Raw genomic sequence first — 27,531 nt, forward strand, 5'->3', positions numbered from 1 at the left:
ACGTTGCAACATTTGGAAGTATTGAAGAGGAGAAGAATTTCTTCTTTTAGCAGTAATAGAAAGCTGAGCTGGTTTTTCGACCAGTGCAATACGGATGATGTTGGACCTTTGTGAAAGCAATGTGTTTAGCAGACTTGGACTTCTAATGCCTGTTTAGACACCATTGTTCAGGTAAGGCTGCGCATCTGAGGTCAGCCCAGGTGGACTGAATGATGCAGCGCATTGGGTTGTGACATGGAGTTACTCTGCTGGCATTTCTGAAGGTCTGCAAAGAGACACAACTGCAGGACCTGGGTTGGCGGTGATTTTCTTACATGTATCTTTAGGTTTCACATATTGAGTCTACAAAAGGTTTACCCCTTCCAAGCTGCATGAGCAGACAAAAGCCGTATCCCAGTCATTCATCATAAAACAAGCCTAATTATGCTATGACATACTGACACCGCATCAGATTTCTAATCTTCTACATAATTTTATAAGCACTGCTAACAGATGGGCCGATTACACTGAATTTGAGTTTTAAGTAATAGTTTAATCATATTTTATAATTTTTAACTGAAAATACCCATGCATACTTAATTTTCCGAAGCTATTGAAAGGAGCAAAAACAGAGCGCAATAAAACCTCTTTTCTGTGGAAATGCACTGCATTTAGGTGGACAGTTATAGGAGTTCCTTAAATGACTTCCTAAGTAGTGTCTGCTGTTGGCAGCTCCTCTTCTGTGCAATTACAGCAGATACGCAGAACCTTTTTCTTTGCACAGATCTGCTGCTCTATTCCAGCATAAAAGGCGTAAATTTTTCTATTTCAGAAGCTCTTTTATTGAAACAAGTGCCTTCCCCCCACTATTTTTTTTTTGTCATTGAAAATGAAAGCAGGGAGTAATTTAAATTATCACGTTCCTGCTCTTTAATAACAATAAAAATGGGAAATTCTTATAAAATAGATGGACAGCTTTGTGGGGCTGATGGAAATTGGATGTGAATTTTGAACAGAAGGCTTCTTTCTCCCTCCTCCCCTCATTTTTCAGTTGTTTTAGGGTTACTAAAGGAAAGAGAAACCAGACTTCCATCTCCTTGCCATTGTTTGTGATGGGCTGGACATCGGCTTCACATCACAAGGGGGCAGAGGTGATCAGAATTCTGAATTCTAGAATAATGAAAATAGAGAAATAATACTTTCTATTCAGCTATCCATTCCCATATACTGCACAAAGGAAAGGGCACAGTTGTCCTTTGGCCCATGTGATCAGTGGGGAAAATGCCCACAAGGCTCATGGCTGCTGTACTTCAATGAGGCCTCCTGTCAATGCCATTTGCAATTCTAAAACCCAAGGAATGTTGGGCATGGACCATGCATGAGGTTTTGGGGTAGAAATGGCTTATTGACGTTTGATACTTTTAAAAACATCATTGAAGAATGGTGACCCTGAAGTGAGTGTAGTTAATTAATGTTCAAAATAGCTTATTACAATCATCTTTTCATATAAAATGCAGGACAGGACTGAATGTTATTAGCAACTCTAACTAGAGCCTCGATAATATCCTTGCTCCATGCCTGTGAGAGGCCTCAAAAGCTTGAAAGATATGGGTAAAAGCAGCAGAACTGCAAATGGCATCATCTGTCTGTCCAAACATGAGAAGTTCAATGGATTACTCTTGAACTGGTTGGAACTGGATGATATTTAAGGCCCCTTCCAACTCAAGTCATTCTGTGATCCTATGACCTGTACTGCTTAGTGGAGAGCTGATAGATCATCCTGCAAATTACATCTGCCCAGTTAGTGGAAACGTCTGGTAACCCATTGCTCTCGAGAAACAAAGAATGCAAAGAAATGAAGATCTCATCAGTGAGCCTGAGGTTGGTATATAACTTGCTAGTAATGCCAGCAGTGCTTGCTTGGGTCCTGCACAAATCCAGAACATCTGCAGACCACCCATACACGCTGGTTGGAAAACTACTCAGGAGCAAGAAGTGTAAATATGTTGAACGTTAGGGAGCCACCGATGGATAAAAATGCCTCTCAGCTGCTGACCAAATTGCACCACGCTGAAGTATCTGATGGCTACACTTTGAGGTGATATCAGCTGCCAGAGAACCAAGCTCCATGCCACCTGCTCCCTGGCAGACCTAACAGGTGATTATGTCAGAACAGGGCACCCATCTGCACCTTGCACAAATGACCATGGGGACAATCTTTGGTGCAGGGAGATGAAAGCAAGCTTGGTGGGGATGAGTTCCTTTCTCCTGCCACAGAAGAAGGATACTGCTCAGCAGGAGCTAGAAACCTGTTCACATGCACACTTCAGTTGATCTACAACAAGGCTCTGTCTTACTTCTTCACACCAAGAACTTGCATCTATAGACAGATAAACTGCTCCTGTCAGTGGCAGAGCTCATGTAGAAGCTTTCGAAGATATGCTCCTGTAGTCTAAGCAGTTCCCTATGTGTTGTACAAGGAAGGTAGATTTTTTCTTACTGTTTTCAAACCAAATTGTTCATATTGAAAATCATCAGATGCTTCTGTATGAAGGTAATTTATGACACAATGTTATTTACATTTTTCTCTATAAGACATATAGAGAAACTATAATACATATTGTCTTGTATATGATATATTTTAGCTCACAGTGATTTTCAGTCTTTAGTTTTCTGTACTGTACTTACATATAGCACTTACCTCTTTTTTTCCAACTGATCTCGGACTGCTGTTCTGTTGTATATGTGGTAGGTCGGTCCAGACTAGCACCCCGCAAGCCTTTATCGGATTAATGTTATCAAACCTGTCAGTCACATCTGCAGCTGTCCGTACCACACAATTAGGCCCAACCAAATTGCCCATTTGGCAGTGGGTGATGAATACGATGCAAAATGCTTTATTTCTGTTCGCATTAACTTTTTGACAGAGAAGGATGATAATTTCCAAACTGCTTGAATTAGTTTCATGTGCAGTAAGAGCTGTCGTGCATTTGCATAAAGCTGTGTTGCTTTTTCAGAAACTTCCAACCACTACCGACAGTATTAAATATGCCCTAGAACAAATCATTTAACGATGTGTTTAGTAGACTGTTAATCTGCTCTATCCTTTATAAGGCAAAGGTTTTACTTTCAGGAAATATTACAAGTCAGACATCTGCTCTGTAATCTGGGTGGCAGGGCTCAGATTTCAAAGAAGTCTCTTAATCTCCCTCAGAGGTGGGGTGTTGGCTTTTGTTTTTTAGTTTTTATTTATTTATGTATTCTTAACAGCTTTTCAGAAGCACAATTCTCGTGAGATGAATCAAACTCCTCCCAGGTACAGAAACTTACAAGAACTTACAATGTGAGTTCAATGAGTCACTTCCATACTGAAATGAACCTCCATGTTCTGCGCTATTAAATAGCTGTAAAGAGGCTTTTAGTAAACTGTGCTATCTGAAGTAAGGATAGCTGATTTAGGGAAGAAGACTATCTGATCTGACTGGGTAACGATTACTGTAACAAAAGTGAAGCCGCTCCAAACAAAATCTCAGAGATTTCTGTAGATCTTAAGACACTGAAATAATTTTTCCTTCCCATTAATATTATGAAATTGAAATCTGAATAACTTTCAAAGCGAACAGCCTGTTTACCAGCGTTGACGTGAATGGCAAACTTACTGTTCCAAAAGTTCTGCCAGTAGCTGTGTAAATCCAGGTTACTGTGGGAAGCGAAGCACTGGAATTCCATAGGCATTAGTGAAAGATTCCCAAGAATGAACTTTGGAAAAAAGCATAAACAAAAGTTACAGAGCTGGATCCATCCTGGAAGGACCCAAGAGTTAATCCTAAATATTTGGCAAATCTGGCTTTCCAGGCTTAATAGTAAATAAAGATGAAACAGAAGTAAGATGAAATAAATTCCCCAAATGAGCATTTCCTTTGGAATCCCATCTGCCCTCTTTTCTCTTAAACTACTTACACCTCGTCTAATTTATACATGCATCTAATCAACACTCTCACATCTAAGAAATAAAACCATGGGATTGCGGTAAGTTCTGGGGTAATCCTCAGAACAGTAATGAACAAGGAAGAGGACAAGAGATCTGAACTTTTGTTCTTTTATTACCCACAAACATAATACAAGAGATTACACGCTGGAAACCGAAAGACTTTTAAATAATGTGGAAGGTTAAGACAGCTATGTACATTTTGTGCAAGATACTACAAGCCCTCATTTACATATGATATCTCAGTACTGTCCCCCGTACTGGTGGTGCCTGCATACAGCAAATTCAGCACTACAGAAACGTTTCTCTTGTTCTAAAATAATAAATTAGAAGTCACAAAGTTACAGCTTTCTTATGAACATCCTGAATGAGGTTTTCCAAATGTTGAGAGGGTCAGGACTCAATGTGAATTGAGTTTTCTGAAATTATTATTTAGGTATTTATTTTTAAATCCTTCTGTGTATGGTGCAATCCAGGTTCCACTTATATAGACAGTTTGATACATTTGCCATAGCTTTCAATCACTGTACATATATTAAGAGTTACACTTCAGATGCACGGCAATATTCCAATACCACAAATCATTAAAATAAATACGTAACTTGAAAAGAAAAAATAAAGAACCTGGCTAGCGCGTCGTACGGAGCAGATTTAGGTATCAACAGTGTTGGAATGGTGAAGGGGAAAGGATGATCGCCAGCAACTGCTAACTTGCCTCATTTTCCAGTCTTTGTATCTCATTTTGTCCAGCCTCTGAGAGGTGAGTTAAGAGCCTTTTGTAGGCTTCCCTGTTGAAAAACAGAAGAATGTAACATTACTTAAACAATTCCACACATTTGCAGTCAAGTATGTAATTCCCAAACACACCAGATTACTAACCCATCATAACTTCTCATCTACTCACAGCTTTGTTTGCTGTGATTTTTTAGCGTGGCCAAGTTGGAAGAAAGAGAATTGCACACTTTGCACAGTGTTGCAACAATGCTTAGACAGCTCTTTCACTTGGAAAACTACAAAAAACTATACATCATCAAAAGACCAAAAGTGGGTAGTATGAAAATGCTGCATGTGATGGTCCTTCAGTCTGATCAAGTATGAACTCCTTTAAGTAAAAGCAAATGACTTTGAGAAAAAACAATAAAAAAGTGAATAATACACCTATAGACAGCTTACACGTCTTTCGTTAAATGGAAGATGAATATTCCTTGAGTAATTCTTAATGTCTCATGAGTTACGTTCTTACAAAAGTCTGTTTTCTTGTTGGTGCTGTTTTTTAATATATATTTTTTCCTCTCATAATCCAGGCCTTGCCAAAGTTTACTTCAAAACTTCTCCTGTCTGAGGTGTGACCAGCATCTACTCTTTGAGAGATCCCAGTATGTGCAATAGTGCATACGCTTGAAGCCACTTTCTGGCCTTGACTCAAACCCTGCACTCCCATTAGGAGACCTAACAGAAGGAGACCTTTTGGCCTACGTGCCATATCGTGTGGAGAGCTTCTTAGGTTTTTGTAACAACACTCGCATGGTTGCTGAAAGTTCAGCGCTGCATCTGCACCAAGAGCTGCCACCATCTGTGCTGAGTTGCTCTCCTCAGCTTCCACTGCTTCCTAAGGCTAAATGGATTCACAAGCAAAGTATTTCTGTCTTAAGTTCTCAGTGTGCAAATGGAGAAAGTGAGATTCTGTTGTGCCTATCAAAGAGGAGGCCATTCTGTTCTAAATACCCAAAACACTCATAAATTTATATTGTGAGAGAACTCTTGAAATTGAGCCATGCGTATTTCCTTCCCAAGCATCTCAAACCATACCTAATGTTACTGCAAAGCTGCATATAAACCATAATGTTCTCTAGAAGAGGGAATTATAGGAATATACTTTGGGAATAAGTTTTTTGTTTTTTTTTTCCCTCTACTTTACAACACATGGTGTAGTGAACTGAGGTAGTCTGGCTTAAATTGTATGTAGGTTTGTAGCCCTAGTGTCACAGTTTCTCTGAAAATATTTAGCAGATGCAGATGGCCTGACACCATGAAAGGAGATTTTGAGCAAAGGGGATTTTGGCTGAACAATGAAAAGAAATCAATCATTTTTGAGTATCTGTACTGCTGCCTAACACTGCTTGTTTTCAAGAGATCACACCTCTACTCTTCACTGTCAGAAAGTGGTATTAAATAGAAAAAAACTAACCTTTGTGCTGCATTTCTTCCAAGACCTTGTTTGTATTCTGAATCCTTCAGAGACTGCGTCAGCGTGGGAATCAGACTGGTAACTAATGTCTGATCCAAGACTGCCACTGTTTCTAGAATGCTGAACACCCGGTGATCATACACTGCAGTGTAGTCCTGGATAAACTGCCTGAGGGGGACACAGAGGCATTTCACACAAGGTCAGAACTAGATGCAGAGAACATGTCAAGAACTACTGAAGAAGATAATCAGAACAAGCAATCTGGTTGCACTGAGGTGATCGCATTGGTACACTGAAATACTCTATATGCAATTCCTTCTACAAACAAAGCCATGCTTTTGAAGGCTAATGCTAAGAAAAAATACACATTTATTTTCTAGCAAATCAGCAGATTCTGCTGCTGTTTTACCAGGGCTGACTTGTTCCAGAGCACTTTAGTCTGAATGGAAAACATGGAAAACTGAAACATGGAGTTATTATTCAACCAAAAAGTCCAGCAAAACAAGATATCTAGATTGAAGTCTACAGAAACAGCATCAGCATTTCTTATAAAGCTCCGCTAGATCTTGGGCAGGGCGGAAGTGCATCCACTTGTCTGTTTGAGGGTTTGAGGCATTTGATGATCACAGATTACATCTAACTGGGAAGTTGTGCCGTAGGAATGAAACAACTCATGGAAGTAATACAGCTCACATGGAGACATCAGCAAATCACTCAGGGGCTTTCATCTTAACATTACCCAATGCAGCAGCAGTGTTTAGTTTTGCAAAATATCTTTGGATCTTATCTCCTACATCTCTTCTACTGCATCTACGCAAGAAAGAGGATTCATTTTGCTGAGGTATGTAAGTAAAACTGACACGAAAATAATCTATTCTTTTGTCAGAGAAACAAATAAGTAAAGCTTGTTGGACAAGGATTTGATCTTTGTTATATACACTTCATATTAGGCATGCCCACAGCACACTACAGAGCAGCACCACTCATAAGGAGATTTTCCCACTGCAGCAGCAGTGTAGCTCTTTATTATATTCCTTTCCAAACAGTACCTAATCCATGAAAAAGCAGATATGTGTCTCTATTTTTTCGCTCTGACTTTTTGGCAAAGTTATGTCTAAAACCAGTGCCAAAAGTAACGTAATTTAAGTACCATAAACAAGTGACAATGCAGTATGTTAAGGATAATTAGTTGTTAAAAAAACCAACATGTTTGCTGTCAATTGGATTGCAGTAGCTTTACTGCCAATTGGCATATTTTCTGGTTACCTAAATACAGAAGTCAGCTGGGTGGCATGTTCTCCTCTTGACCTTGCTTGGCAGCCTTGTACCATGTGCTGCACAATGACTGTAGATATTTTTTTAACTGTAAAAGAAAAATCACAAGATTCACACAGAGCTCTTGAACTGACCATCTGGAGAATGTCTTTCATGAAGACTACAATTTTTAAATGAGAAAATAATGGGTTTTATCTTACTTTGATGCAAGTAAAATGACAGAGCAGTTAGCTAGATTGGCTATAAGAACAGCATGAATTTCAGATTTATGCAAAGTCCAGTTTTCAACACCATTATCTTTTAAACATACGGATTTTTAAGTACAATATTGTCTCCTCAAGTCAGAACAGAGACACACGCTCTTAATGGAAATAAATTTAAGTAAAAAAACATCAGTTTTGTTTTTATTCTCTAATCATTCCTATATTTGGGCTGGGGAAAAGCAGTCTTGGCATTATAACCTTCTCAAAGCCATCCAGATCTACTTTCAAGAGCTGTTCTTTCAATAAGGGTTCTGAAATCCACCCTATTTTCAAACAACAAAGGAGCCCACTGTTTTCTTCCATTCATATCTTCCAGATGGATATTCAAGTTGCAAGATAAAACTCTTTATAACAGTGGACAGTGGAACTGAGCTGCAACTTCTCTCTCTACAAGGGTATGGTGGAATCCTGTGAGTTGGTGGCTGCAGAATCACGGGACGTTTAGCTCGTTCTGCTCCAACTTCAGACAGCTACAATGGCAGAAGGGTGAACAAAGGTGTGCACTGATTCAGCTAATCTCCTGAATTTATCTTGTTCCTGAAGCTTTTACAGAAAAGCATCAAAAATCGCTTTATTAGTCAAAATTCCCATGAGATGTCAGAGGTGAATCCCCACTGTGCCTAATACCTTTACTGGCAGCAAGGAGTGGACATTTTTTGGCAGGTTCACATCCTTTATACAAGTATGAGGTGAACTGAGTATTTTTTAAGAAGCTAAAAATACAGAAGGTATCGCTACCAAGCAGAGCAGGTTAAAAGAAGATAAAAAAAAAAAAGGGGGGGTCAAAGATCCCTTCAGAAATGGATTAAGTGTAGCATGTTGCCATCTGATGTCTCTAAGGGGACAACATACACTAGTCTTATTTGGTCTAAAATCTTTAGGTGCAAGAAAACTTCCACTGTTTTGAGCCTGGGAGAAATGAGGTGGGAGTGATGGGAAAAACTCTTCCAACTAAGGATCAACTTGTCAGGAAACCTTCAGAGCACTTGAGTCAGAGAGAAATTACTGTCTCAGAGAACACACTACTTAATGAACAAAACTTGTCTACTTTATCTGCCCAATGCATCAAACAAACCAGCAAACAAAAAATCAGGAACGGCTTCTACATTGGGATGAAAGATGCTCAGCAGAATGAAAACCTTATAGGTGTACAGAAATGTATTTAAAACAAACAAGTAGCTCACCTTGTAGCTCGTTAACGAATACCATGCACTTCAACACAGCTGGGAGAACCAGTTCAATGTCACACAGTTCACTGGTCTGGGTTCTCTGAAGTACTTCAAGAATGAAAGCAAGAACTGAGGCCAAGCGAGGAGGTGGAGCGCTACCTTTGAACTGCATGTAGTTTTCACTGGGAAGACAAAACAAATCAAGACAGCCTGAGATACGTTGGTTTTTTCTTCCATTCAATGCAAGCACCATATAATTGGAAATAATATTGTGATATTTCAGCTGAAGGCCTATTACATAGATTTCTATCTTTATCTAGACTCAGGTAATGGTTTCTATTTATCTTAGTCTTAGAAATGGCTCCCAATTTATCAGGACAGTGATGTCTCCTGACTCCTTTGTTGAAGGAAGTGAGAAATAGCAGTCATAATTATAGTTAAGAATCCAAGTGTGACTCTAAAAGTTCAAATATAAAGAAAGCAGCATAAAATAACAACAAGAGGAGTTTAGATTCTGATACTCATAAATAACCTTCAAAATACAACTGTTGTTCAATTACCTTATTTAGTTTTATGTGCCATTTTATGCTCACAATTCAAACTTGTGCTAAGAGCTCTGTTGTTATACTGGTACTCTTATTTTTGTAAGACAGAACAATGAAATGGGACAGAATCCCATCAGAATTGACACAGTCATCTCCAGTACAAAATTTGTTGCAGAGATAAAGGTAACAATCTTGCAAATCTGCGTCCAGCAAATTTTGACACCACACACACACTGAGCTTTCTCAAATGTAGCGATTTCATTTGTTATTTGTTTTTTTTTTACCTGAAAAGGATGAAAGATTGAACCACTGTTGATCTGACATTACAGATGACTTCATTAAAAACTAAAGACCATTACTTAAATTGGAAATCCAGAAGAGAAACGTGGAGATAAAACACAAAGCACATATATTCATCAGTCAAAAACATGTATTCCTAGAACATGCAAAATGACTTTTAAATATGGAATAGTAGTTACCATTAGCTACTCACACAAGGCATGCTCATTTGCTAAGCAATGCATCAATTAAAAGCTGCTATACCTCTTAACAACTTAATAAGGCATACTTATACAACTTTGTTTACACTTTAAAATAAAAACGTTTCCATATGCCCTGCACCATGTGGTTTTAACTCATTTTAACATTAGCATCTCTAAAATCTTCTCTTCCGTTAATTTACTATGAATACTGCGCACTATTATTTTGGGGGGTGGCATTCTTCACTAAAATTATTATCTGACCTGGATAATACATTTCTCTGCTTCAGTTTCCTTTGTACAGCGGCAAGATATTCATTACCTTCTGTATGTCAAAAAGGCTAGCAAACTCTGTGTGTACTTATGTATAAATCTTGGACTGCCTCCTGACCACCACACAGTTTATAAATCAGACTAAGATATTTTTCCTGGATCACTAAGAAATGTTTCATGTCTTACAAGTCACCAAATGCCATTATAAAATAAGGCTTAAAATTCACACTTTCATGCATACATTCACAAGTAATTTTATTAAGATAAGAAAGTCTTAGTATTTGTAAGTTAAAAAAATAATCAAAACTGAAATCTTAACACGCTCCCTTTATATGTGATAATATAGGCTTTACCTAAAGCACTATCTACTGTATCTACCTGAGATCATCATTGATTTTCTTCTAAACCATGTGTATATTCACTCTTCAATAAAGAAAACTACAATTACCTTAGATGTAAGCAGCTACCTTTTATTTGAAGATTACTTTTTTTCCCCAACACGAACAAAGAACTGCAGACTGTAGCTCACCATCTCCCTCTCTCCATACCCCAAATTTTCTGCTTCTCCTTGGTAGCTGGCACATCTATGTACATCCTGACATGCACAATAGCATCTAGTCCTCCCCTCCACAGGCAGCTGTTACAGCTATGGTTCTGTGATCCTAAACACAGCCTGAGATACAGCCATAGGATGATACGTATTGGTGTGTTTGCTTTTTATGCGGCCATATGCTGTATTGTTCTTACTGTAGTCCAGGACCTCCATCCTCAATGACTTTTTCACCATTCTTCAGATCTTCCCAGTTTTACTTTCCTGCTCTATATTCTCTGCCTTCTCTTATCTTCCTGTCCAGCAACTTATAGGCTCTTCCTACAGCCTGACTATCAGTTACTGAGATGAGAACAGTGACATTCTCTTCTTCATTAGCTGTGAAACATGAATAAGCGATATTTTGTTCATCATTGGGCCTTACTTTATGACCTGCAGCGTGGTCTTTCGTAGACGGAGCGCCTGAGGGACTGTAATGGAACTACATAAAGCAATCAACATAGGATGCTGCCCAGCTCCGAGTGCAGTTGGTGAAGAAGGGAGAAATCGTCCAAAATACTGCTGAACGATGCTCCCAAGCAGTTGATTTAAATAAGCCCCCTGAGCTTGGGACTGACAACATATAAAGGACAGGCCCTGTGAAAGATAAAAAAGAGAGAAGGAAATTGAATAAATGCTTATTATTGAACAAATTTGAGGACAGTAGGCTAAATACTCATTATACACGCTATAAACTACTGCTGCACAAATAACTACTGCATGACAAAGAAGTATCAGCAGTTTGCTGCACCTGTCAACAAACCATCAGGTCTACGGCTAACGACAGAGCTGGCACAAGGCTTACAAAGGAGAGAAAAACCTTATACTGGACTAACTAATATACTTGAAAGATAATCTTAGGGCCACGCAATCTTTCTTTCAAATCTGAAATAAAACATCAGCTTTTCATTCCAGGGCTCAGTGCTACAAACTTCTTTTCACTTACGTACATGGTCTAATGAAGCTAGAATAGTGGTCTAACAAAAATTTTGCTCATAGTGTGATCAAGTTAGAGTAAATAAGTGCCTCCGGTGGCGCAGCGGTAGAATTCCCGTTTGCAACACCAGGGGGCCCGGGTTCGAATCTCCCCTGTGGAGCAGGGGGTAGAAGTGCCGCTCTGCTACACAGAGGGCTCGAATCCCGGGAGTTGGACTCGATGATCTCTAAGGTCCCTTCCAACTCGCACGATACTATGATTTGTAAGGGATTTAAATTCTTTTTTTAAAAATTCATGTAGATAAAAGGTAATCTGGTGTGACTTACCCAATATAATCTATATTGATGTAGAAAAATCTAGGAAAGTAGAAACTTGCCTAGAAAGTGACTACATAAACACTACCTATAGTCACGTAGCATATATATATATGTAGATATTACATCTGTGGGAAAATAAGTATTTGTTTTAGTGGTAAAAGTGTCCATGAGAAAAATTTAAGAATTTTCTCCCCATTCCTTGGGTTACTGAAAGGAGAAAGAAGAATGAATCACTAAGAGAAGAAAAAAAGAAGTCCAGTTATGTCCTACGACAAGGGACAAGTATTGGCAGTACCAATAGAAGCCTCTTCAGAATGCAGTTTTCACAATAGTTTTGTCCAATAAGAATAACAACACAAAAGAAGTCCAAGCACAGAGAACATTAGGAAGCAACTTCAACAGTACTTCAAGCCACCATTAGCACCACAAACCAGACTCCAGACTTTGTAGCATGAGTATGTTCCTGAGCGCTGACGGTTACCAAAGCAAGCTCTAATATATGAGTGAATAGATCAAGACTATAAGATGCAGAAATATCTGAAAACACCTTTTGCTTGCCAGCTCCTGACAAAGCATTCCTGTTGCTTTTGGTTGGAGGATCTCCAACCCCAAAAGATTTTGGTCTGCATTTCTCCACGTGAGTATGACTGAACAACTATTGTTGTAAAAAAGGAAGCTGAGTGGCATTTTCATGAAATGGGGTGTTACAGCTTTTTGGTTCCATAGTATGCAAATACAAGAAACATGGGACGTCATTGAACGAGGAGCTTCAGGACCTGCCTGAAGATCTGCTGTAGGCAGCCCTCCTGAACAGACGCATCCAGCAAGGGTTGAACTTCACATGCCTCTGGAGTTACCCAGAAACTTTGGTACACCCCATTGATAAATGCCACATTTCCTGAACCAGAGAATAAGCAGTTTAGGTGCTTTCAGCTGTTTGCTTTACTACAGTAATTCTTTTTTTTTAGTAAAAGGCAGTTGTTCTATATCAGGATTCTTAAGATGACTCTGCTTGGCAAGCAGAAGGCTCAGAAAGACTGCCAGTGATCATTTAGTTTGTAAGCTTGAGTGTTTGGTGTTTGGTGAGATGTTGCATCAGGCATAATGAAGAATTGCCTAGACTTCTCTAGTCCAGTTCTCACAAAAAAAGAACAACATTCCATAATCTGCACTGGCACTCTTAAGACTCTAGAGTATTTCAACACTAGAAAACAACATGTGAGAAACCATCTAATAGAAAGGACACAGAGAACATCATGACTTTACAGAGGATACCTGAAAGAATGCGTTAGAGAATGTAACACCTGTGAAAAACTAATAATTCTAGTCACTGAAATAAGACAATTCTTCAAACTGAGGAGCAACGAATCCTACATAGGATCACAAAAAAGGGAAAAAAAATGATTGTTACTTAATAAGTTACTCTTCTTATACAAATGATCCTAACAACATTTCACCTATAAGGTACAAGCAAGAAATACTAGAATTGAGATCTCTGAAGAAACAGAGTAATTTTTGCATCTCTTGTAATAGTCTCATTTGAAGATGGACCAATAAGTCTAGTCTGATCATTCATAAAAGCATTTTCATTTCAGAGCTGAGGTAAATTGATTCTGTGCGATTTTTTAGGTGTGGAATGGGAACAGAAGTAATCTGAAAAAGAAAGAATTAAGTTTACTAACAACACCCTGCCACATCCATTACCAAAGATACTCTTGTTTGCTAGAGAAAAAATAGAAGGATGGAAGTTGCTTGAGATGAGGCTAAAGAGTGTCCTTGGTACTCAATAAGGAGAACTGTTGATGGAAATCTTCATTCTGTAGGTTCCTTTGGTGGGTCAGGCAGAGATGCTGCCCCTTAAGAAACCATAAGTAGGTATTACTATGTGGTTTTAAAACATTTCTCCTCAGTAAGGAATGTTTTCCATGCTACACAACAGAAGTTACAAGTTCAGCATGAAACAGTCCTAAGATAGAAACTCTTCCAAATGAAAACAATGTGAAAAATCACCCATTTTGTGGGTAGCCTGAGCTCCCCTTCCCTGAAATACACACTTCTCTATGCTTAAAAAAAAATAATCACAAATCAGCCCCTACATATTAGAGAACATTTATAGCACCAAACTTCTTCAGGCAAGAGTCATCAGATGGTTAGGCACCCACACTTCTATCGTTCACTGAAAGTTTCCATAGATGAACTTGGATTTCTCTTTTGGACACAAAAGCTTAAGCTCAATATTGTGCTCCTTATTTTGGGATCGTCCTTTTCCTTACAAAGCCTAGAGAGCAGCAGACCTGCACAAGGCTTAACACCACCGTATCCCAAGTGGCACCAGGGATAAACCACCAGTGTTTCACGGTGGCTGTGAGTCTCCAAGTGCAATGGCAAACTACCCTAGGCAGCATTGACCAAGGGTGTAATTACAAAGAGGTCACAGAGTACTCTCATCTTTTAAATCCCACTAATAATTAACAGAGATGAAGGAAGCTAGTGTTCGTACTATAGTGAAAAGAAACACATGCTACTGGACTGTAATTCTGGACCAGAGATCTGAAAATAATCACATCAGACCCTTAGGACAATCCCTAGAAAGCAGATGGACATTAAAGAGTTGAGAGCACTTCTCTCTCTCTCTCTCTCTCTTTTTTTAATTAACTGTGTTTTTTAGTTATCTTTTGAGATTAAAGAAAGAAAAACAACAGAAACAAAACCCCACCAAAAACCAAAGGACATTCTAAGAGGAGTAGAGGAGCATGACAACATCTGCTCCTCATTTCAACAGAAAGGCAACTGATTCCTGTGTATGCTCACTGCAGGAACCTTTTGTAGCCAGAGCTGCCTCTCTTCTGATTTATCCATATATCTGTAAATCACCTGTGGAGAGCGAAGAACCGATTAGTATGGATTACTGGAACTATTCACTGCAGAAATGCCAAGCTACCTAATGATGACTTATAATATCAGTCCTGCTGTTGGAATAAATCTGCTGTTCACCAATTAATGTTGTACAATTCCTATTAAACACATACTATAATTCACAAGATGTATTAATAAGCTTACTCAAATATCAGACCACAGATGTGGCTTGCAGGAGGCCTTTTAAAGTCTGAACTCTGACAAATGCTGAGCCTGCACAGGCCCATTAAAATCACTGGAAAATGTATGTGCCAAGCACTACTTAAAATGAAGATCTTTTACCACTCTCCTGTATTCAGATAGAAGTAAACCATCTTCTGTATTTGGACAGGATTAACAGTGATAAATCTAGCTCATTACTATGTATATTATGCTTATTACATGCACCTACGCCATAATCTGCAAGATGTATTTAAACTATTATTTCTTCTCTAGAATAAGTTTTATGCTCCAGTTCTTTCCCGTATTACTGGTAAACATGTGTCAAAACTCCTCCAAAGCATTCTCCAAGAAATCCATCACAGATATTTTGAGTAATAGGTTTCAACAGCCTACTATCACACAAATCAACTGTGTTTGTTTGTTTTGTATAAACAAAGGCAAAATACCACATGATAGATTTTATATGCCTCATTATCACACAATTACAAACAGTCTTATGAAATTATGAAGTGATTGCTCATTCTTGTTCTTCCATGTTTGTCTTTTTGAAATGTGTCACCTAAACAACTCCAAAGACAATTTGGATTTTATATCCCAACTTGACCTGGTGGGAACCATCTCTGCCCATGGAGGGCTGGGAGGAGAATTAGACAGTCTTGGTCTTTAGAGGTCCTTTCCAACTCAAATCATTCTGTGATTCTAGGAAAAATCTTTTCTAGGTCATAAAATATTATCAAAACAGATGGTGCACAATGAAAGTAGTAATATTGATATAGTAGCCCCATAGGCAAAAACAAACAACCCCCCCCAAAAAAAAAAAACAGTTTAAAAGAGAATTAGGACTCTTGCACTAGAATACTGCTTTCTACCTCCATGAAAGGGCACTGGACACAGGGTAGCCTCTTAATGACAGTCTGATTAAATATTTCACCAGTAACTTAAGTTAATTAAGAGAGTTTCTCCCAGAAGATGCGTTTTCTCTGTGTTTCCTCCTAGCATGGTTACATGCTCGTACATATACTGTTTTATCGCTTTCCTGACATGGCTGATTCATTCATTTATTTATGCAGAGATTTTTAGTAGTTGCATGAACTCACGCAGTTGAGTCATCCCCCACTCACAAAATCATTAAGCAAATTTAATGGGAATGCACATGGGGTGAAACAGAAGGAATTTATCCTTAAGTCAGCTCAGCTTAAGCCAATTGTGATATTGTTACTTAAGAAGTCAAGAGTCCCTAGAACTTGTTTGAACTCAAAAGAGCTCAGAAGCAACCCTAGAGAATAAGTTTCATAACTGATATTGAGATATTTTTCATTTTACGTTAACCTTAAGTTTCTCACATAAAGGGTAAGGAAGCATTGCTGACTGGATGCAGAAGTCTGTAGCATTTTTAAAATGTTGGAACCATGTAAATAGAAAAAAATTAATAGAGTTTAAAGTTCAATATTGAAATAGAAAAAAATAAGTCTTTTTCTCTTTGTTCTCCCCTTCAAAGTGTTTATCAAAATAATTTCTAGTTTTCTAAGAACAGCACTGTCTAACTAGCTCAGATCTATAAGATAATTTAGCTTGGCCTGAAAGCACATGGACTGAGCAGTAGATTGCTGAAGAGGCCCACAGTGGGGTCAGAAATTCAGAGACTGACAGAGAAAACAGGAAACAAAGGTCTACAGCACTTGGACTTCAAAACCAACTTGAGTGGTAACAAAACTTGTGAGGGGTCTGGAGCACAAGTCTTATGAGGAGCAGCTCAGGGAGCTGGGATTGTTTAGCCTTGAGAAGTGGAGGCTCAGGGGAGACCTCATTGCACTCTATGACTTCCTGAAGGGAGGTTGTGATGAGGAGGGGCTTGGCCTCTTCTCCCAAGCAACAAACAGGACCCGAGGAAATGGCCACAAGATGAGGTTTAGACTGGACATAAGAAGGAACTTTTTCTCTCGGAGAGTGGTCAGGCACTGGAATGGCCTGCCTGGGGAGGTGGTGGAGTCACCATCCCTGGCAGTGTTCAAGAGGCATCTGGATAGGGAGCTAGGAGATATGGTTTAGTGGTTTTTCTGCAGGTATGGTAAAGGGAAGATGGTTGGACTAGATGATCTTATAGGTCCTTCCCAATCTTGTGATTCTATGATGATTCTATGATTAAAACTACATCAGTATGTGCAGACTACAGAGGAACAGCACTCTCTGTCTAAAATACTCAGTTAGCAAGCATACAGTCACTCTGTGGTAACACCAGTGTCCAGATGGTCCTACGTGTATATATACCTTCTGAAAATACCTAAAGAGCAGAAAAGCAAGTCATGTCTGCACACCATCATACAGTTGTATTCATTTCCATATGACGTGATCAATCATAATGCAACTTTCGAAAAAGGAAATAAATCCAAGGGATGTTTACAAAGTCACCACTGCATTGTTTCACAATACAATCCTGTAACTAATCACTTAGAATTACAGTCCAAATGAATATTAGGAGGGAAGGGAAAAAGGAAGAAAAAAAAAAAAAAAGAAAGCAAGGTTTTACAAGGCTAAATGTGCTGACTTAGTTTGAAAATACATCCTTTTCCTCACTCACAGGAATTAATCCCTTTCCACAACACAACAAGCCTTTCAGGAGCGTAATGTAAGTTGAAGGAAGAATGGGAGGAACAAGAAGATGCAAATCTTGACTCACGTTAGCATAAGCAGTAGAAAAGGCATTTGTTTCAGAAAAACGTACCCTCAAACTATTAAGATAAAACAGTGCCATGATATGCAGAGGGTTGTCTTTTGTTACTAAGAGCAAAGAAAAATAGAGTAGCTCATATTTAATTATCTACAGTTAGCAAAATCAAGGACGATTTAAAGCATTGCTTTCCTCTGTCATCTCAACAAGTGTCTTGCTATATATCATGATTCAGTCTTTCAGAAATCTCTTACATGAGACACAGCATCAACAGCAGGTTGGCTAAGAGCCTCTATTTGCAGCAAGCAGAACAGCAGCTTCTAGAGTGTTCCTCAGCATAGCTTCATGCAATGACAGGAAAGCCAATGGGGTGGCAATTCTCCTTCAAATTTCTCAAGAAGAAAAATCTTCTCTTGATGCTTCTTTAAATTCAGTCAACACTTGTTAGATTACAGGACAAAAAAAAAAAAAAAAGAAAAAAAGAAAATCTCCTCTGCTGCATGAATCCATGAATCTTTTCCTAAAGCTACATTTGTCTGCTGATAATAGACTTCTCATATTTACCTGAAGATAAAGGTGTAGGCTTTCCTGAATGGCGGACAGTAAAGCCCCAGGCAGCTCTTTGTCCTGCTGCAACACTGAATGAGGTAGCAGCAAGCAATCTATGATGCGGAACAGGAGTTGCTGTGCTTTGGAAGTGGCCAGTATTGGTGCCCAGAATTTTACAAGACATCCTGCAGAAAGAGAATCAAGAAAATCCAATGCAATTTACAGTTAGGAAAACAAAAGCTAAGAAAGCCTAAAAAGGAAGAAAGAAAGTATGTTGAATAGGTCATCCAAGAATAACAACAGCAACTGTCTCATTCTCATGTACTATTTGCATGGTATTGCCTTAGAAAAAGCACACTGAAGAAAAAGTCCATTTCCTGTTCACCAACATCAGGCTGTTTCAATAAATTACAAGATGTGATGCAAGTGAATCTGTTTTAGGAAAAGTACAGTAAAGCTAAAAAAGGACAGCCTCTCACAGCCCTGCAGAAAAAACAGCTAACCTGGGTACATAACGCTCTGCAATCAGCAGGTGTACACTCAGATCACGCAGACCTTACCACGTGCACTGATCACACTGGAAGCACTGCCTTTGCCTTCCACTCATATTTCTAACAACAGTGTGGCCACCTCAGCAGCTACTCATTCATTTGATGCTAGGAAAACATTAAACATCTTCCCAATAGTATTTAATGCATTTAATTTGGCAGATTAACAGAATGAAGGCCACCTGACTCCATTGAATGAGTACTCTCTCCAGATCGGCGTAGGCCAAGAACAAAAAATGAGAGCCTCAGATGACACATTTTCTACACATTAATGTATCACTTGCACAGCTTCGAGAATGTTTTAAGATTTATATATTTTTTTTAATTCATAAAAGAAAAAAAAACACAACAGAACCCAAACAGTTAAAAGGTGCTGGCATGTAAATAACCTTGCTTCACTAAATGCATTTGTAACAGATGATATGAAATTTTAAGAAAATAACAATATGCTCAAGAGTGTAAAAATACAGATGAAATAAAATAAGGTGTCTCATTAAGCAGATTCCTACGTAGTAGTTTTTACAAACATTCTTAAGACAGTCTTTGATTAGAAGACACAAAACATTGCTGGGAGGAAACTCCATGAAAATACGTTGAAGACTTTGAAATTAGCGAGAGAACAAAGTAGGCTGTTAGAATCTACAAACTTATTTGTTACCATCTCTAAAAACAACACAAAACAACATTAATCTTGTGGAGTGAGAGAAAGCACCACGATCAATCATAGAGGAAGAGAATGACCATTTAACAGTACATCTAATAACGTCGTCTGAGCTTCCTGTTTTGAAAGATACACGCTTATTTTGGCTAAAAGTACTCCTCCTGTTATCCTTGCCATGATGTATGGGACAGTAGAAGACACAATCTGACATGTACAGTAAGCACAAGTGAGAAGATTCTTGATTTATTCTGAATCTTGCTTTGTCCTTACAATTTAATGAGCTCAGCATGCTAAGCAGTGATTGAAATACACTAAAATATGTTCTTAAGCCTTTTTAGAATCTTCTTTTTTCCTTATCTAAGAAGGAAGGACAAATTCCTGTGCACAACAGCATGGCTGAACATTAATCATTTCAAAATACAAGTATCTTGCAACAGAAAAGTAAAGTACTTTAACAAAACTGAAATTCCATTACATTTTATGCAGCTTCTGCATGGCAGTAGTGCTTTATGTTCTCCTCCTTTTAGTAATGATATATATATGTATGTGCATGCAAATCATTACCTTTGACTTTAAGCTGAATTAAGGTTTCCCCTAATTCTAAAGGTAAGTGGATGAGAATCCAACACATTCACTCAAAACAAACAGCTTTCTTATTTTCTCATCCTATCAGTATTTCTACATTTTAATGAAAAACAGTAGAATTGGAGTTTTAAGAAAGCACAAGCTGTACATAAGGAGTAATAAAAGGATATATACATGATCCCCAGTTTACTTAAGCAGACCCAACTGCTATCACTGCTCCAGTGAATATGATGTTGTATTGCAGTACTGCTTAAGTGACTTACTGTTTCTGATTTTGTTTGGGTAAAAGAAGTGGTTTTTGGTAGCAAAAGATGTTAAAACATCTTGATTTGGAAAACACTGATTTGCAGGGATAATTTTTAAAAAATTGCAAGGAAGTTTGAATTCACAGCATCAGGATTAAAAACCAAAGAAAATCAGTGAAAGAAAGTAAAGTATTTAACTGCAACATCTCGGTGACTTTGCTTTTTTAGACCATTAGATGGACAGTACAAAAACCAGAAGTATTAAGCATCACATGTTACCGTTTCCTTACAAAACGGCTTCCTAAAAGGGAAAAGGTCACAAAATAATTACCTATGATCCAATATGCAAGTTGCAGGCCTTCTGGAGGCCCTTTTGCCTTCAGATAAGGTTTTACATACTTTAATACATCACCTAAATACTCCAGGGCCTTCAGTACCATGGCAGATTTCTCAGGGAGTGTCTGAAGGCCACTGTAAGTTTTACCGACAGCCTGGGAAAACAAAAACATCAAAATGATTTCTTTTTGTACACACAAAGCAAGGCTAATATATAATTCCTTTTCACTTAAGTTGCACCATGAACTAACATAAAGATATTCAATACCTTAATGAATTGGACAAGAGCATTTTTCGGATCTTGCTTCAAAACTGGTTCTTCAACACGAGCCCTTGAGAGAATGCTTTCTACTTCTTTGAGTTTAAAAATCAGTCTTGTCATTTCAGTCAGTTGTTCCATATAGGCTTTCTCTGGTTGTTACAAGAGAGCACAGCAGTAAACAGATCACACAGTTATGCTTTTCTATTTTAGTCACAAAATCATAAAGGGAAACATGATTTTAAAGCATCTAAAATATGGATTCTGCAACTGACGGCATTTTTCTTGACAAAGAATGCGTATCTGAAGTAGTTACATTTCTAATACAGATCCACAAGAATGAAGAATATTAAAGATGGACAACCAAGTCCTTCATTTTCCTAATGGTTTTCTTGGAAATCTACAAAATGTGTGTAAAAGTAGTTGCTGTAAGATGCTTTCTACAGATAATTAGAACTGCAATGTTTTGTAGAAAAAAAATGGAGTATTGCTCTAAGACAGCAAAATATTCAATATAAAACAGGAAAAAATTACTTGCAATTGGACATTTTTTTAGTTTTTCTTTTAGGGGGTTCACAGCATGATTTCCAACTATTAACTTCAGATTTGCACTTTTTTTTTTGGTCTCCATGGGGGAAAAATAGCTTGTCTCCTTGGGAGCAAGTTTTTGTTCTTTGCTTCCAAGGAAACAAGCTCTTTTATCTTTGTTTGTGATAAATTTGTCATATGCAGAGCAGGCAAGCCATCAATAAATAGCACAAGCAGCGCAAAGAAACACAGTTTGCAATTAGGTAAAAGACAAGGAATACAAACAAAAATACATTTTGTAATTAGCTGAAAATGTCTGCCAGTTTTGCAATATAGAATTGTTACAGCAAACATTAGGGAAATGTGAACACTTACCAACTGCTCGCTCAGCATCTGTCTTGGCCAGCGTAGCACTGGGTTGATCTATGAACATTTGCAAAACACATCGAAACCAAGAACGCACCGTCAAAGCTTCATAGGATGTGAATCCCATACTGGAAAAAGCTTCACACAGTGCACTGCATCGGTAGCAGAGGGTAAAAAGGTAAAGAGATTACTAGAAGTATTTGAAAAGGTGGCAGAGTGTCTCATTTGGCTCTCCATGTATAGAAACACACAATTAGAAATAAAGTAACAGAAAATGCAAACTGACATTCCTTCTATGCGCTCTGGGGATTTTGCTCACAATACCCCAATGCCTAAAAAGAGATAAAACAATACAACCTGTAATGCCACACATAGGAACGTAAAAGCACACAGACAAATGCATTCACGTTTCCTCTACATTAAACAAAACAGAGGGAGAAGAAAATTCACACAGTGTGGAATGTCTTATTCCAACAACAGATAATTTCACAGTTCTATCTGAACTGCCAGAAATCAACACAAAGCAGTTTTATCTGAATCAGGTTAGAACTTCACACTGATGCTGCTTAAACTATCCCAGTCTTCCACAGAAAGCTAGCTCAGGTACTCCAAACCACTCTGAAGTCTGCTCAGTCCCAACTACATGTAACGTAAAAAAGATCTCCTTTAGAAAACAAGGATAGGTTCTGTTAGATAAGAGAAGAAAACATAAAAAGGAGATGAGAGAGGAAACTGCCATATTGATGTACACTTGAAAATGTATATATGTATATATTTATGTATGTATTCACACACACAGCAAACTTGCTGTAAATACTTTCAATCATTCACTCTTGCTCTTCCAGACAAGAGACAGGCTGGAATCAATGGCACCATCAGCACTCAGTGTGCAACCACGCTACTCAGCTGGTCAGGATTGCCAAAATTCTATTTGCCTTACCACCGTGAGGAGCTGCTGACTTTTTCCTAAGTACATCAGTCCCGTATAATTAACTCTGCAGAACCTCTTTGCTAATGGACAGCAGATCTGTTCTACAGCCCGTTTGCAATTCCTCCCAGATGAGCTCCTCGTGTGCTTCAGGTCACCGAAATTTCTTGGAAATAGCTAAACATTTTTCTTTGAGAGATTCTTCCCCAGTCAGTCCAAGCTGCTTTGACTTTAATGAAAAATGCTTGTATTTTCTTGATATATGTACATATAAATCTACTTATTTTCTACTGAATTTTTATTCAGGCTTGCAACAGGGAGTCCAGATGGACCTGTGGAAGTCAAACTGGATTCTGCTTCTCACAGAACATCATTAATAAAGGTTTTATTCGTTTCTTCGTTACTTTGTTAAAAGCAACAACAACTGTACATTTTGTCTGCACATCCCTGCTGAAAGAGGAGAACAAACGCAAACAAGAGCCAAAAAATACAAGTTTGAAAATTAAATTCCATTGCCAAAACAAAAACCACCAGGATGCCTGTGATATGTGTAAACAACAAAAAAATCCAACATAACCCTTACATAATTTGGATGCACGCAGCTGGTCTCTGTGGACTCAGAGGATTACAAAAACACTCTCTGCTGCAGATGCATCCCTACTTCTGTTACGTCTTTGCAGGTAGGCCACTGAGGCATCTTCCTGAAGCTGGAGAGAAATACGTTCCCACTCCTTCAGAACGAAAAGAACAGGAACCACCTGCTATAGGCACGATGAGTGGTTCTTTTAAATCAATGAGCTTATGCACGTGCTTGAAGATAATTTAAATCTGTTCTAATACTACCATGTACTACACAACACTGATTGGGAGAGGAACTTTAAGCACTACTGCAGTAGAAATACCAAAGCTTGTGCACATGTTCCCAAGGGCACAGCTTGCCCATTGGAGCTTTTATTATCAACACTGAAGTAGCTGATAGGCAAAACAGAGCTTCCATCTGAAAGAGACTAGGCTGAGCTTGCAGGGTGTATAACAGCCTCAGCAACAAAATAATCTTTTTACTTTTTAACTGAGAATGTTTGATGTGAAAATTATCACAGCACAGTAACCATGAAGTCTTAAGATTCCAGCACTTGAGACACTTTGATAACTTTTTGCTCTACAACTGCCTAAGGTAAGTAAGTACTTGAAGCACACTGCAAAAATAAATAAATAAATAAATAAAAGAAAAGCTGCCTCATTAGCATACAAGAAAATGACAGTGTTTAGAGTTCAATACATCTGCTAAATTCTATCAAATAAAGTTGTTCTTTCACAAGGAATTACGAGCTCCCAGTAGCTCTGCTGATGAAGCAGGAATGTTTATATTCTAGGCTCTGATACTCCAATTGTTACCTTGCTGGACAATTTTGACAATTCTCCTTGACGTTTGGCAATTGTAACCTTTGCTTGCAGGCAAAAATATGTGCCTTGGTGCAAGGGCTTTATGCCCCATGCTCCCAATGGGAGATTTCAAGAAAGAAGCAAGACAGACTCCGAAAGAAAAAAATGAGAAAGACAGAATGAGAACAAATGACAGGGAACCAAAAGGAGAGAATATACACACATGTAAGCGGAAGACATATCCATCACCACTGAACTATGAAACCATTATTATTTCCATTGGGTTTTCTTGAAATGGATCCGTGAACATAATAACATTCTCACTTACTCCATGGCACAACCCACAAGAAGAAAGGCAAGAGCCTTTCATTCTTAAACTGGCACTTGGAAATAGAAGTTCAAACATCTTTGGAGTCCAAGACTCACCATCGGTCTTCTCAGTTCTTGCACAAGTATTCTAACTGCTCAACCAGTTCACCCCAAAAAACAAGTAACATTTTTCACTTTAGAGTGAGACAAAGAGGCAAAGACGCATTCACTCTCTCATCTCTCACCTCTGTTTCCAAAGCCTGACTCAGTAACAGAGGAATACACTATGAAAACAAATACTACCCAAAAACATCCATCATAGGCTTACATGGGTCTTTTAAGGGAAGTAAAATTTCTCAGCTATATAAAATTCTAACAGTATACAGTCCTGGGGAATCTGTTCTAGCTGACCCTACTCAAGCAGATAACGGGACCAGTTAGACTATTTGAGCTGTACAGGTTCCTTCCAACACCTAAGCAATTCTGTTAAAATTCATCATTGGTATGTAAAACATATGAATGTGATCAATTTTCTTATCCCATTATTTAATTTAAAGCATTCATTTAGCAGGTCTCAGAAACCAGAGCTCCATGAACATTAATATGTGTTCAGAAAGTGTTTCAAGCTTGTGAAAAAGAAAGTTTTAATGCATGCATTTTCTGACAATCATTTTCCTTATATTTTCAATACTATTCAATCCCTCCTCCTCAGCTGCCTGCAGAACTTCCTCATTTAAAAGAAATCAAGACATTTTAATATTAACATTAACTACATAGTGTCTTCAGACTTCTGCATTAATGTCTATTTCAACTTATTAGAATAAGATTTAAGTTTTTCTGTTAAATGTAAATGGTATAAGAAGAATAAGACCAGTACTTTTAACAAGAAATTTAAGAATTTACTGAGTTTCAAATTAAAGCACAGCTGGGTCAGGAGGCTAACATTTTGCCAATCTCATTGTTACCTATTGTCCTGACATATTTTGAGCGTCTTAAACTATTTATATGCAAAAACAAACAAGAAATCCAACCAACACAACTAACACCTACTACATGGCATTGAATTCCAAGAAGATACAATACTTTCAAGAAATTTAGAACTTCAAAAGACATTTAGAAGCTGAGTCAACTTAATGAAATGTTGCTGTTTGAAACAACAATTTGCCAAGTTTTGAATGAGAAAGTATTAGAAGAACTTGAAAGAACAAGTAGTTGCAATTTTTCACCTGTTCTGAATTAGGTGACTCAGATATCTAGACACCAGGTGAGGCCACACCATATCATCCCATCCAAACAGCTGCATCATTGATAGAACAGGTTGTGGCTGAAGATCTGATAGAGCTTTGCTGGGTATATCTAATGCCAACAGTGCAAAACCTGATTTAAAAAGAGGAAAACATAGTACTGTGTTAATAGTTTATCAGTACATTCCCTTTTTACAGAAAATGAAACACACACACACACACACACAAAAGATTCAAAGTTAATTACAAATAATAACGTGCATTTCCAGAAGTACTGGAAATCTTGATTAGCACTGGGCAACTACTGGAATGGATAACATTTGTAGTGGAAATGCAAAGTCATGACCTGAAACAATGACTGCACCTGGTAGGAAGGCAGGGCCAACCCAGGGGAACTCAAGTACATGCAATGCACTGGAGTGACTGGAAGGTGTGGAGTCAGGATCCACCCCTTTCCAGACCTCATTTAAGTGTTGGTAGAGGAGGTAAGGATACATCTTGCTGGAGATTTTCCAAAGGTAAGCAGCTCTTTTCCTTTATTTCTGTATCTGATGCATGTGGGCTCAATCTCATTTGCTGTAGCCAAAGATATTCTTACCTGACTATTATCATGGTACTTTCCATTTCATTATAGTATTACAGCATGCATATGCATGGGAAAAATGTAGCAGTCTCTATATGGGAAGTATAGCTTCACCACTATGTCCCTTGTACACGAAAGTACTAATGTAGTTCTACACGGTTTAGTTTCATATACTTTTACACGCCTCTTGCAGGGGAGAACTGTATTTAGAAAGGATTAATCAGTAGAAGCTACAGACCTAGAAAGGGTAGTACTACTTTGGTTAATATAACATAACCTTCTGCTGTTCCTACTAGATTTACTATGGAATCTATAGCCAGCACTGCCAGCATGAAAGTTTCTATGGTACCATTTTTATGCTGGAAGTAACAAATGTAATCTGAGATGTTGAGGAGTTACTACATAATAGCAAGTGAGTAACATCAAATAAGTTTGGAAACCTACTTTGGAGGGCACCAAAATAACAGGCTCACTATTCACCAAATTTTCCAATACTAATGAAGTATCAATATAATATTAATAAATTAAGATAATTATTTACAAAACTGCATGCATGGAGAAGTCAGTTTTGATTTTGACTAAAAAAAAAATGGTTGGTTTTTATCATCAACAATAAGGGTGTTGTAATTAATGGTGTAGGGATGGTTTATCTTAAGCTATGAAGGACTTCACATTTCCTTATGCGCTTTGGAATGAGAAAGGAAGTCAGACTAAGTCCCCACCCTACTTTAGGCAAGGAAGCAATTTGTGCCAGTCTTCTCCCAGGCTATCACATTGTTTCTGTGACATCAGCCACAACATCGGTGAGAGAGAAAAGGAAGACAAAAATAATAATGTGAGTCTCAGGCTATTTGCCTGGCAGGGGGAGCAGGAGAGCTATGACAGCTGGTCTCTCCTCTGGGCTGCATCTTCTAAGGCAAGAAGCTCACACAGTGTGGAAAGGGTTTGCCTTATCCTGAGTAGTACTGCCTGGCGCATCTCTATAAAGCAGGTCACAACTGCACTCCACTACTTCTAAGCAGAGTTTATAGCAGGCTGCTCTTCTTTCTATTTCACTGTGTTAATATAAAATAAAAAGAAGTAACACTGTAGGGAACGAATGAAAGTTATGACACTAACAACCTCTTCCTTTGATTTGTATTGCTATTTTCTATAAATGTTCAGCAGCATGAGACCACTACCACTGCATGCTGCCTCCTTCATTAAAGTCACCTACTAACTACTGCAGAGCTGCATCAAATGAAGGGTCTTTTCATGTT

At 38.2% G+C, this 27,531-nt stretch overlaps 1 protein-coding gene across 3 annotated transcripts in view; it reads right to left on the reverse strand.

Annotated features, from left to right (window-relative positions):
- Positions 1–4,065: 4,065 nt before the first annotated feature.
- MMS22L (MMS22 like, DNA repair protein) overlaps positions 4,066–27,531 on the reverse strand; it is an 86,280-nt gene continuing 62,814 nt past the window's right edge. For 2 of the 3 annotated variants that reach the window (XM_072333617.1, XM_072333618.1), the window contains exons 16-25: positions 25,672–25,822; positions 21,835–21,977; positions 20,941–21,083; positions 20,668–20,827; positions 18,313–18,482; positions 11,134–11,345; positions 8,878–9,044; positions 7,422–7,518; positions 6,156–6,323; positions 4,066–4,755 (exon numbers count right to left, since the gene is read on the reverse strand). In XM_072333617.1, the coding sequence (XP_072189718.1) occupies positions 4,674–4,755; positions 6,156–6,323; positions 7,422–7,518; positions 8,878–9,044; positions 11,134–11,345; positions 18,313–18,482; positions 20,668–20,827; positions 20,941–21,083; positions 21,835–21,977; positions 25,672–25,822 (1,493 nt within the window). In that variant the 3' untranslated portion in view covers positions 4,066–4,673. The remainder of the gene's footprint in view (positions 4,756–6,155; positions 6,324–7,421; positions 7,519–8,877; positions 9,045–11,133; positions 11,346–18,312; positions 18,483–20,667; positions 20,828–20,940; positions 21,084–21,834; positions 21,978–25,671; positions 25,823–27,531) is intronic. The other variant, XM_072333619.1, reaches the window with a different exon arrangement.

The sequence above is a fragment of the Excalfactoria chinensis genome, chromosome 3 (assembly GCF_039878825.1).
Source record: "Excalfactoria chinensis isolate bCotChi1 chromosome 3, bCotChi1.hap2, whole genome shotgun sequence".
NCBI lineage: Eukaryota > Metazoa > Chordata > Aves > Galliformes > Phasianidae > Excalfactoria > Excalfactoria chinensis.